The sequence below is a fragment of the Saccopteryx bilineata genome, chromosome 5 (genome assembly GCF_036850765.1).
Source record: "Saccopteryx bilineata isolate mSacBil1 chromosome 5, mSacBil1_pri_phased_curated, whole genome shotgun sequence".
In the NCBI taxonomy this organism is placed as follows: domain Eukaryota; kingdom Metazoa; phylum Chordata; class Mammalia; order Chiroptera; family Emballonuridae; genus Saccopteryx; species Saccopteryx bilineata.
The window spans coordinates 164,311,327-164,324,405 of NC_089494.1; the positions used below are offsets into that span (position 1 = coordinate 164,311,327).

Sequence of the window (13,079 nt, forward strand, 5' to 3'; positions counted from 1 at the left end):
CCCTGATGCCAAGCCCAGCGCAGTGGGGACACAGCTCAAAGAGCCATCGTAACATGCATTGGTGTTGCAGGAAATTCAGATTAGAGTCAGAAGACAAGTCTGTTCATACCGTTATGTGGAGGTAAAATAGGAGACAGATTTTTTCCCCGATGCTGATTTCTTTCAATAGCCGTGATCTCACAATACCTCCTCCATGTAAAACTAACAGGTGCTCTGTTTCTCTTTCACCTCACTCCTTGCAGCACTGGGAAGCAGCCCTCCTATGTGAACAGCCAATATATGCAGGTCCTATGCACCCAGCTTAAATTCACGTTAGAATCCAACAGTTTCCAAATATCTAATACTCCGTCCAAATGAAAAACCCTAAAGGCGCTCCCAGGCCTGGCCGGTACAGGGCACACAGGACGGCAGGCAGCGGAGGGAAGCAGAGAGCCAGTTACCTCTGTCAGCTTGATGCACATGGTCTCCTGCCAGCCTTTTTCAGGAGGAGATTCTGGAAGGAACACCCAGTCCGCCCCACAGGCCAAGGCGCTCACCAGGGCAAGGTACCTTTGTGGAAACAGCAAAGATCCGGTTAGGCTGCCGCCGGGCACCCAGAGCTCAGGAACGACCCTGGGCACACAGAATGCCGAGCCTGCATGGGAGCCACTGCCCCCACCCCTGTGAACCCCACCCTGAGCATTAGCACTGGGGTGCAGGGCTCTCCAGGGGGCCATGTGAGGGTCCTCTCCACCTGAGTCATGTCTGCACACACGTACCCGCAGTGTCTGCCCATAACCTCAAGAACGAAGGTCCTCTGGTGGCTGGAAAAGAGACAAAGGAAATGCCCACTTACCACCGCTGGGAAGAGCATGGGACCCAGAGACCAGTCCTGTCGTAGCCACGTCAGACAGAAAGCTGCACCACAATTATGGCAGGTGCCCAGGCTTCCAAAAAAGGACCAATTTTCTACAGAAGCAAATACTATTGCAAGAGCATTTCTAACTTTTAAGAGAAAGTTAGATGTGACTGTATGTAGCTCAGCAGTGAGCGCATGTGCCAGCTCCACATCGCACAGCTCCGCCCACACTGGGGAGGCCGCAGGTCAGCGGTGCTGCGGTGGGGGTGGGGGGTATGCTTCCCATGTCTCATACCACTGTGGCTCATTCACACATACGTTTACTTCCTGCTAGTCCTGCAGGAGAACTCTGGCAGGACTTTAGATAGTGATGACTTCTGTCTTCTAAATTCTCTCCAATGAACACATTTTTGTTCTATAATGGAGGTGGGGTGAGGGAGTCATTTCATAAAACTGGAACTAAACAGTGAACCTGAGAACAACTGTCTTGCACCATTCCTTATACTCAAGTGACAAAAGTTACACCAGAACACCCTCTCGGGAACCTTCCAGAACGAGCACTAGCATCTATGCTGCAGCGCACTGGGTGCCCCATGCTGCCTGCCTGCCCACCAGCTCCTCCCCGCCTACCTCTGGGCCGTCGTCATGATGGCATCAACGACTTCGATGATGCGGTGCAAGGCTGAGTCAGTGCCGATGGTCATGTCTGTCCCGCAGAAGTCGTTGTCGATGGAGCCCACCATGCCCACGACGTTGAGGTACCCGTGCTTCTTCACTTCCTCCTCCAGGATCTTGCCTGCGTGGGACACAGCCACAGTCGCCATCACTGGGGCCAGCCCGTGGGTCCCACGGGCACAGGAGGGGGAGACAGGACGGCCGTGGGAGCAGAAACCCACAACTCCGAATGCGTTTACTCGAAACTCTCCACAACCTATTACTCTACACTCACGGGAATAAGTGCCAGACAACGAGGGAGGTGACGACAGAACAGGGGCTATCATGAACAAGAGCTTGGCCTGGAGAAACCAAAGAGGAAGGCTGTACCCTGTAATCAGTGGGTAAAATACGACCTCTGTCTGGTAATGGCGGGGAAGAATACTGTGGCTCTTACTAAGGAAATATCACAATCACAGAATTAAATACTTCTTAATATTATATAACCACCATATTGATTTCTTAGAGGCCCTATGAGGGCTCGTCAGTTTGTAGTGTCTTCTTAGCACTCTCAGGAAGCCGATGGAGTGAGTAGATCTGCCTAAACCAAGTCAGGGTGGCTTAGGTCAAGGTTTGGGGGCAGCTCATGCAGGGACTCAGCAGCTATTCCTCTTCTGTGTCACTACCCAGCCTGTGTCAGAATAGAGTACCGTTGACAAAAGGTGCTGGGAGGCCCCTGATGTTGGCATCTGATGGCCACTCGCAAGTCTACACCTTTCATGAAGTGGCTGTTAGTTCCAGCAATAGGACTCCTCTGGACATATTTTACATTAAATTGCAATTGTGTAACAACAGTTTTACCATAGTACAGTGAAATAAATATTATTGTTATTGATATTACTTGAGGTCCAATTTAAGTCCTGAGGTGGTGACTGTAAGATCTGACTCCACAGATACCTCTGCAACAGACAGGCAGAGCATGTGAGGCTGAAGCTCTGTGCAGGAAAGAAAAGATGGAGGAGGAGAACAGACACCCGAGAGCAACGCAGCGTGTCCGGAACGCACCCGTCTGGGCCAGCTCCTCCAGCAGCCCGTTCCACTCCTCCCGGAAGATGTTGGCGCCGGTGAGACTTCCGTCCCCACCAATCACACACAGGTTGGTGATGCCCCGCTGCACCAGGTTGTGAGCGGCCTTCAAGCGGCCTTCCCGGGTGCGGAAGGCTTTGCACCGGGCACTGCCAATAATGGTCCCTCCCTGAAAAAAGAAATGAAATCCCACTTATCTGTCTCCTGAAAACTGGGCAAAATGCTGGAAAGATTGACACAATTGAGTGCTGATGTAAACACAGGACTTTCCAAAGTTAGATTTCCCTCTGTTTAATCTCTTGAATCTGCCTACTGTGAAAGTTTGCAGTTTTCTCATTTTTGGCTTCATCCTGGAATTCAATGGATAGAGACACTGGCTTCATGCCCACGGGAAGCCAAGTAGGGGAGGGAAACAGGGACCAACGCCAGCCGTCAGCTTAACGTGCGGAGAAGAGCACCAGGTGATGACGGCCACCCTGGAGGCTGGGCAGCGTGGGGCCGCAGGTCCCCGCGCTCCCGGAGCCTGAGACAGGCCCAGCGCTGCCACCAGCCTGAGTCAGAAAAGCGCCACGCCCAGTGGCCCCAGGCAACAAGGCTCCCCGCCTGTCCCTCAGAGCTCACCATACATGCAGGCAAAGTAAGAACCTGTGAACCAGAGATTTATTTTTCAACTACATCTCCCCAACCTCAAGCCTTTTATAAAGGCCAAATCTTAAAAAAAAACTTAAGTTGGATCATCCCAACTTCCAGAGAGATAAGTCATGATCTTCCTTACTTAATGCTTCAGAAATAAATTAGAATTCCAAACTAGAAAAATGCAAGGTTTCCCTATATACATCAGGGATGCACTTATAGAACTGGCATTTCCATGCAGTCCTTCAAATGCACACTCACTTCACAGAGTTCACTTGTCAACAGTGATCCTCTGTTAATAACAGTCAGTGTGACAGAGGTGACGCTATGACTTGGTACAACACAGGTGAGCCTGGGTGGCAGGTGCAGGGCACAGAGCTAAGGTAAGCTGTTTTTCTGGACTTTGATTAGACCAAGAGCAACTAGTGGGTCAGATGATTTATCAGAACAGGAAGTTAAGTCAAAAGCCCATAAACTGTGAGGAGATAATATGGCCAGGGACTCAGGCACAAAATCAGGATTGACTAAGATGCAGAGAAGCAGACAGCAGGTACATACACAACACAACCACACTTTATCTCCTGTCTTCTGCATAATTACAATAGCAGAAAGAAAATGCTCTTTGTACACAGTGTGCTGTCTGAAAATCAGACAATTCTGTTCTGATTTTTTTGCAACTATTACTCTACTTAAGTATTGATAGGTGTCAAACTTCTCTTCATTCTCTTTCCAAGTAAAAAACATTTAAGGTCTAGGTGCAGACTAACTTATCTGTGACCAGTATTAAAATGTACACCGTGCTGTATACACCCTCACCCCCATTACTAAGATACAATTGACATAAACATTGTGTCAACTTAAGGTGCACATGTGATGAGTTGATAAGTGCTATATTGTGAAATGATTACCACAGTAAGATTAGTTTGCATCTGTCAAATTGGATAATTACCTTTCTTTTTTGTGGTGATAACTTTTAAAATTTAGTCTCTTAGCAACTTTCAAGTATATAATACAGCATTGTTAACATTTTTAAGGCATGTGACATGATGACTAACATATGTATACACTGTGAAATAATTACCACAATCAAATAAATTAACACATCCACCACCTCGCACAATTACCTTTTGTGTGTGTGCTGTGAGAACACTTAAGATCTGTTCCCTTAACAAATTTAAGTATACAATACAGTATTAACTATAGCCACCATGCTGTAAATGAGATCCCAGAATGTTCTCATAACTGAAAGTTTGGACCCTTGAGCCATCATCTCCCCATCTCCCGTCCCTGACAAACACCAATTTAGTCTTTGCTTCTATGAGTTTAGTATTTTAGATCCCAAATGTAAGTGAGATGAGACAGTATTTGCCCTTCTCTGTCTTAATTATTTAACTTAATGTCCTCAAGATCCATCCATATTGTCCCATATTGTAGGAGTTCCTTCTTTTTTGTGGCTAAATAATTCCACTTATTTTCCATATATTTTTCCATAATGTTTTCATCCACTCATCCACTGCAATAGCATCTTCACAGGGACTGAACCCATTTGGTTCTTTATATTAAAAAGGACTCAGCAGGAGTCACAGATTAATCCAAATGCTACAAAAGATATGACCACAGGAGCACTTCATCATGTCCATTCTCTCTACGTGATCTCTCTATTTCTCAACTGTCTGGAGCCTTTGTTAAGCTGTATAGTGTTCTGGAAATTTATTAGGAATAGTAAAATATAAATATAAAATATCCAGGCAGATGTCTTTTTAAATTCAAAGTAAGCAGTTGTTTCTTTGCCTAACATGATGATGACTTCATCCTTGGGTACACCGAGGACACCCACACCATCTGGAGCAGGCCAGGAGAGGGCACTGTATGCCCTCTAAGTCCACCACTACTCTCAGGCTGTGGTACCCTGATGCCAAGCAACTCGAGAAAACCCAACAGGCACAGATATGTGCCAGTAAACACACACCACCAATGAATCAAAGCTGCCTTAAAATTCATCTGGTGTAAAAAACCCCAAATCTGCTATAAGTACCCAAGGAACGCTAGCATAACTTTTTATTGCAAGGATAATCCCTCCATTTGCATGATGTAGAGTTTTTACAAAATCGAGTTAAATGACACATTAAGAATGTTCTCTTTTGCCCTGGCTGGTTGGCTCAGCGGTAGAGCGTCGGCCTGGTGTGCAGGAGTCCCAGGTTCGATTCCCGGCCAGGGCACACAGGAGAAGCGCCCATCTGCTTCTCCACCCCTCCCCCTCTCCTTCCTCTCTGTCTCTCTCTTCCCCTCCCGCAGCCAAGCCTCCATTGGAGCAAAGTTGGCCCGGGCACTGAGGATGGCTCTATGGCCTCTGCCTCAGGCACTAGAATGGCTCTGGTTGCAACAGAGCAACGCCCCAGATGGGCAGAGCATCGCCCCCTGGTGGGCATACCAGGTGGATCCCGGTCAGACACATGCAGGAGTCTGACTGCCTCCTCGCTTCTAACTTTAGAAAAATACAAAAAAAAAAGAATGCTCTTTTTCCCATTCAATAGGTAAAAATAAGGCCAGACGGAACACTAATCTGTCTGACTTCTGAAGGGAGCAAAAGGTTGAAGGTTTCAAGCTAAGAGAGTTACTTGCATAGAGAAACGATACATTGAAGTCATCACGTACCACTTGCAGGATGCTGGAGACGCTCTCCCAGTTGGCTTCCATGATGTTGTTACCACCATCCACCAAGCCCTGGTAGCCCTGGGGGAGAGAATCAAACCCTTTGAATTTTGTTGTGGTACTGATTGATCCCACACTATATGATATGTAAACACAAGTGACAATGAAGCTAAGTGTCTAGGAGCCCAGTGATTTGCAGATGCATTCCACACAAGTGACACGTACAGCAGTCACTGATGGGGAAGCCCCCTGAGTTTAATCTCCAAGAGTGGGCATGTCAACCCAGACTCGTGCAGGGCACTGTGGGGAATACGAGGGGTGCCTGTTGCCGAATGCTGCCAGAGAGATCGAAAAGAGACATACCCTAAAATCATTTGTCATTTAACACAAACGTGCACAGTGTCAATCTCATGGAACACAGGAGAATATTCCTGTCAGGGCCTTCATTTTCCCAGGCAAATTCACGCTGCTTTGGACATATATAAAAATATTATTCATAAGCATAGCTGAACAGTACCCTAATTATTCAGTTTCCTTCCTTTCGATTAGTGACATCTTACTACACCAGGAGGACACTGTGAGTACATTAGGATACAAGTACACACTTCTGCTTGGAACCCCAAAATAGTCACCTTGAAATTCTAAATACATCTTTCTCTTACCCACAGAATATACAAAATCGAGAAATATAAAAATGTTCCTTTGCATTTTATCTAAGTGACTCACTTTCTAGGGTATTTACCCTTAAATAAAAAGGAGACCTTGCCCTGGCCGGTGGGCTCAGTGGTACAGTGACAGCCCGGTGTGTGGATGTCCCGGGTTCGATTCCCAGTCAGGGCACACAGGAGAAGTGACAATCTGCTTCTCAACCCCTCCCACTTCCCTTCCCTTCTCTTCTCTCTCTCTCTCTCTCTCCCTTTCTCTCTCCCTCCCCCCCTGCAGCCAAGGCTTAATTAGAATGAGTGGCCCCAGGTGCTGAGGATGGCTCTGTGGCCTCTGTCTCAGGTGCTAAAATGGTTCAGGTTGCAATGGAGGAAGGGCCCCAGGGGGCAGAGCACTGCTCCCTAGTGGGCCTGCTGGGTGGATCCCAGTCAGGGCGCATGCGGGAGTCTGCCTCTGCCTCCTCTCCTCTCACTAAAATAATAAAATAAAATAAATAAAATAATTTTTTTAAAAAAAGAATGCCTTAACCATTTAGTAGTATATAGCCGTATCATAATAGATTATTATTGTGAATTCATGTCCCTTACCTAGTGCAGGCCATGAGGAAAGGAATAAGGAATAAAGATTTTTAATAATGAAATGCCCATTGAGTACGGAGGCTTGTGCACAAATTAATTAATAGTGCAGGTATCTTGATGGTTAATTAATTTGTATTAATTTGTATACTTGGAAATGTAAATTTCTATTAACAATATAATGAATATATTATATATTAGTATATTATATAATACTATATATTAAACACTAGATTAGATATATGCACATATATCTGTATTTATATTTGTATATTATATAGTATAAAATTGTGTAATTATATTTAATTATGCACATATGATATAGAATTATAATGTATGATAGTGTATCTCATAACTGCATTATGATATATTATTAGATAATATATTGTAGTTTCTATAAAATACACATATATGTACATGTGTGCACAATCTGGTATTATATACACACACATGTCATATATGTGACAGGAAAGGGAAGCCAGCATGAAATGACAGGAGCTGAGAGCAGCAAGTTTGCCTTAGAGCAGCAGGGGTCTCTGCAGGTCGTGGCCGTGGGGGCCCTGGCCCCGGCCCCTGGGTCTCCCTGCCGTCCTCTGTCCCCAGAACAGGCTGGTTCAGGTGGCCCACATCCTGCCCACAGTCTACATGAGGAAGCCACAGAGTTTATTCCAAACACACCTTGGTCCAAATTGAAGGATCCTCTCTAGCTCTTTGCTCCCACCTCCCTTGTCATGGAAGCCTTACAGTGTGCACAGTTTTAGCCTGTCCATTTAAAGTATGGAGCCCAGTGCAGCTGTCATTGCGGACAGTGGGGTGATAAGCAAGGTAGTGACTGGATCCAGGCTTCCTCTGAGAGGGGAGCAATTATCAGAGCTGCTATTAATGCCACGTCCTGGTATGTAAATGGGCTCAGGTCAGAGCTGCACCGGGCATAAATTACCCCATGCTCCAGGACCAAATGCAAAACCAAGCTCCCTTCTCCTTCTAAGTAATTCCCAGGAATCTTATTTCAACATAGACATATAGATAGGTAGTAATAGATGATTAATAGAGGATGGATGGATGGATAGATGATGGACAGATAGCTGAATGACAGAGAAATAGACTGATAATGGGTGAATAAATAATGAACAGATGATAGATGATGAATATACAATTGGTGAGATAGAAAATTGAGAGAAGGAGAGAGAGAGAGCGAGAGAGAATATCTAGTCTTAGAGTTGCCACTTGAACTGTCCCTGCCGTCCCACACTCCCAGGTCCGTTAAGGTGCCCATCACTGCAGGCACAGCACAGCGGGCCAGTTTTTGGACAGGAGACCATTAGGAACAGAATACAATCAGGGCCCATGCTGACTTTCTGGCCTCTTTGCTATGAAGCTTGGGAGGCAAAGACATGTACATGAGCAAGCCTGTGGCTTGGGTCCAAGTTTCAGATGCTCAACCCTTGTGCTGAAACAGGCCCTCCAGAGAGGGAGAGGAAACATTAGCATTAATTAGGCTAGAATAGCGGGCATCACCCAAGACCACCCTGGAGCAGGAGGAAAAACCAACTAACTGCACTAACCACAGGCTTTGATAGAAAAGAGTGAAAACCTCCCAGCCCACGCAGACAGCCACTGCAGTAATTTCTGTGTTCGCTCATCAGGTAACTAGACAGATAAGGGAAAGGAACCACACGGCTCTAGCATTGCCTATGGGATGACACAGAGGTGGCTGATGGATCCTGAGACTGTGCAGGCGGATGGAATCAACTTCCAGGTTATTTCTGCAAGATGTGCCCTGCCTCCCCCATCAGACGCCACATAGGATCTGACGCATGGAAAGAATTCCTAACCTTTATTACTCCTCAGAATTGAAACACTGATTTAATAAAAACATTTATAAATCCTTTTGGTTTCCAGCATTAGAAAAGGGAAAAGAGTTTCAAACCATAACACATATTTTGAAAAATAAAATGTTCTCGAGACATACTTGATTATTTTGTGTGGCACAGGCACATTAAAGCACAGGTAAAGCAAGCAATTAAGAATAAAGAGGATGATTTCATAATGACTGCATTCACAGCGCCCTCTTCCCTGCACACTCGGGCCAGGTTATAGGAAATGACTCATTCTTCACTGAACTCATGTCACATTTGAAAAATAGCGACCAACCACAGTTTTGGGCCGTCTCTTCTGAGAAAGATGTTACTAAATTAGGAAGACTGATTTTACACAAATGTAGCATTATTTATAAATTCGGGTAAGCTTCATCTCATGAAGCTTCCTTGAACAGCTGAGTAGTTATTCTAATTCTGCCAGAGCCCAAAACACTTTCTAAAATTCTCCCATGGAATTTGCCTTCAGAGTCAGTTCTATGACTCACATAAGAGAAAAACAAACCATACAAATTTTAACGCCATGCGTAGTTTTTGAGCTAAAGTAACACTACCTTTCTTGTTGTCCAAGTTTATAGTATGAACCCAAGAGCCCTGAGCAGATGTATCAAATCCATTTTTTTTTTTTTTTGTATTTTTTCTGAAGCTGGAAACAGGGAGAGACAGTCAGACAGACTCCCGCATGCGCCCGACCGGGATCCACCCGGCACGCCCACCAGGGGCAACGCTCTGCCCACCAGGGGGCGATGCTCTGCCCCTCCGGGGCTTCGCTCTGCCGCGACCAGAGCCACTCTAGTGCCTGGGGCAGAGGCCAAGGAGCCATCCCCAGCGCCCGGGCCATCTTTGCTCCAATGGAGCCTCGGCTGCGGGAGGGGAAGAGAGAGACAGAGAGGAAGAAGAGGGGGAGGGGTGAAGAAGCAGATGGGCGCTTCTCCTATGTGCCCTGGCCGGGAATCGAACCCGGGTCCCCCTCATGCCAGACCGACGCTCTACCGCTGAGCCAACCGGCCAGGGCCCAAATCCATTTTTTATATGGAGTCATTTGATCACATTGTGTTCATTTTAAACTGTGTTTTCAGACATCTGCTAAATCCATTCTGAAAAGAGTAAGAGCTAGTCTATGGGTGGGTGGTGTTCTCTTATAAGAGATGTCTTTTTTTTTTTTTTAATTGAAGACCCGGAGGAAAACCACAGCCTTGTGCTACATATGGTACAGGAAGCTTTTCTTTAGGATGCTTCTGTTCCAGGCAGGCACATGTCTTGTCAACTCTGCAGTGGTTTTTTAAAATTGGATTTCCTGTGTTCTTCAGGCAACAACTCTGTTTAAGTGGCAAACACTCCAACCACCTAAAGAGAACACACCTCACAAGTATTTTCTATTCTAGATTTTGTTGTCACCAGCATTCAGAGACCACTCCAGGGTTTTGCTGCTTCAGAGTAATTTATTGTTGTTGTTTCTTACAGGGTTTAGATTTTCCCGGTTCAGTCCTTCATAAATTGCAGCAGTTCACTTACAGAACCTGAGAGCAAGCATGTGGAAAGGTCAGCTCCAAACCACTCTCAAATGTCATTCAGTACATGCCTCTGTGCAAAACTAAGTGTGCGTGAAAATGAAGCAAGCAAAGCTCTCTCCGTCAATGGTTTCCAAAGTTTAGGAATTATGAATTTGCTTTGCCCATAGGAAACTCATGCAGGATTCAGATCATGCCATTTCCTCTCCCCTCTCCCCCAGAGCCTGCTGAATCCCACCAGGTTCTAAGGGTGCCAACTCTCTGGTCTAGGCAACTAAGTCACCTGTGCTCACAGATTTCATAACTTCAGGGAAAACACCTGTACAGACTTTGGATTTGTCCTTGGTGAGGTCTGTCAACTCCAAAATTCTACAACAGGTGATATGTGCTACACTATCTTCTCAATCCTGTGCTTGGGACCCCAACCTTCTCAATCCTGTGCAGTGACAGGTCATTGCACAGCTCTGGTCCATGTTCTTGTGAAAAGCCAGTAAAAACCAACGTGACTTATTTATCCTGCTAGCATTCTTGAAGCTAAAAAGCCACAGCAGGACAAAGCGAGTCCCCAACCTTTACGGCAGACAGCCTGTCACCAAACAGTAAATTACTTAACCCCATGGTGATAACAGTGTGTGTGTGTGTGTGTGTGTGTGTGTGTGTGTGTGTGGTGGGGGCGACAAAGGCTGGGGAGGGAGATGATCACTTCTGCAATTTGAATAATAACATGTTGACAGTCACTAGATTTAGTCTGAAGTCAGGAGCACTGTATTATGTTGATGGTGTGAGGACCAAGTCACATCCCACAGGAAGCGCCCAGCTGGGAGCTCAGCACGATCATTATTGGTCATTGTGTTCCAGGTGTGTACCAGCTGATGTTCCCATGGAAACGGAGGGACATAGCAGGGACCTAGGGAAATCTGCCTTTCATGAACTAACTTAAGAAACTCAACCAATTTTGTAATGCACGTGCGCAGCGGGGGAGGGGCCAAGCGGGTGGTGTTCAGCATAAACATCTACTCGTCAGCTGCACAGGGAGACACTGAGCCGTACACTGGAGCACCACTGTCTATTTCTGGACAGACATTTAGTGGTTAAATTTCTCTGCCTTTAAGGGAGTTAAAATGCAGAAACAGCTATGTGTAAAACCTCCAGGAGAAGAGAAGTGCAATTCTGGTCACCTCGCTTGGCCTTCAGGGAACTGTTGTGGCAAAGTGGAGGCGGTAACAAGAGAGGTGAGAGAAAGATGGCAAAACCAAACGAGCCCCCGAACATCAACACTGACATCCTAACCATTCTCAGTCCCTTCAGGGACCACTGTCATCCATCAGAGCCCACACGGTCCAAGACACAGGTGGACCCCAGCTCTCCAACGCCCACAGGGCGAAGTGACATATATCACCCTGTGCTGCCCTCCTTGGAAAAGGCAGAGGTTTTCTTGTTGCTGTCTTTTTAGTCTGGACATAGTAAAACATTTCTCACTTTAAAAACTGACCGCAGGTGGCTCCTCATCTCTGAGAAAGAAGATAGTGAGGCCCATGGCAAAGAGACAATTTCTGTTAGGAAGGGGAAAATGATACCAAACTATTCACTGACAATTAAAGCTTCTTTTTTTTTTTAATTTTTATTTTTATTTATTCATTTTAGAGAGAAGGAGAGACAGAGAGAGAGAGAGAGGAAAGACAGAGAGAGAGAAGGGGGAGGAGCTGGAAGCATCAACTCCCATATGTGCCTTGACCAGGCAAGCCCAGGGTTTCGAACCGGCGACCTCAGCATTTCCAGGTCGACGCTTTATCCACTGCGCCACCACAGGTCAGTAAAGCTTCTTTATTAGTGCGTTGAATCAGGTCATGACGCTCAGGGTCCCAGCCCAGTGCAGCTTGGATCCAGTGGGGTCATTAAGTTCAGAGGAAGGAAGGGAGGGAGCAGAGGTGAGGAGGGGAGGGCAGAAAGGAAACCGGCGGCAAGCCCCAGTGAGAGGGAAGCCTAGGAAAGCCCTTGCTGGACCGGGGCGGGCGGCGGGCGAGGGGAGGCCCTGGGTGCGTGGGGCAATCAGCCCGTGCAAACCAGGCTATCAGCTCCTGAGGCTGCTCTTATTCTCTAACAACAGGAAGTCCTGATTCTTCGAGGATGTGTAGAATGTCTTATTTTTAACACCAAAAAGAACAGCTGCTGAGAGCCACGGGCATTGTTCCTGGCCTTCCTTCAGCGCTCTGGCAGAAGAGCTGACACCGATGCTGCCCCTGAGCAGCGCCCAACTGTTAAGAGGTATTTCACAGACAAAAGGCTTCTCCATGAGTCATATTTAAAGAGCTGTAATAATAATGATTTTTTAAGTCTGCAGAAAAACCTTTAGCTATGGGATCTGAATCCATGTATTACACAAAATTACAACCCGCCGACTGTTCCTGCAGCCAAGACAGCGCTGGCAGGTAACTTACGGGCTCTCCCACCTGTGTCTGTCTGACCCACCTAAACCCAGGGCAGGCCACCCCCAGTGCAGACTTTTGCAAAACGTGATGTGCTTGCCCTCACCATCTCCAAGAAGCTAAAGGCATTCACTTGTATGTTTCTAAGGGGAAAAATCCTAGCC

At 46.4% G+C, this 13,079-nt stretch overlaps 1 protein-coding gene across 2 annotated transcripts in view; it reads right to left on the bottom strand.

Annotated features, from left to right (window-relative positions):
* The window catches only part of PFKP (phosphofructokinase, platelet), a 69,494-nt gene that overhangs the window by 30,374 nt on the left and 26,041 nt on the right, over nt 1–13,079 (bottom strand). For both annotated transcript variants that reach the window (XM_066278882.1, XM_066278884.1), the window contains 5 exons: nt 5,867–5,944; nt 2,558–2,747; nt 1,469–1,634; nt 759–803; nt 441–549 (listed from right to left, as the gene is read on the bottom strand). In XM_066278882.1, coding sequence (XP_066134979.1) covers nt 441–549; nt 759–803; nt 1,469–1,634; nt 2,558–2,747; nt 5,867–5,944 — 588 coding nt within the window. The remainder of the gene's footprint in view (nt 1–440; nt 550–758; nt 804–1,468; nt 1,635–2,557; nt 2,748–5,866; nt 5,945–13,079) is intronic.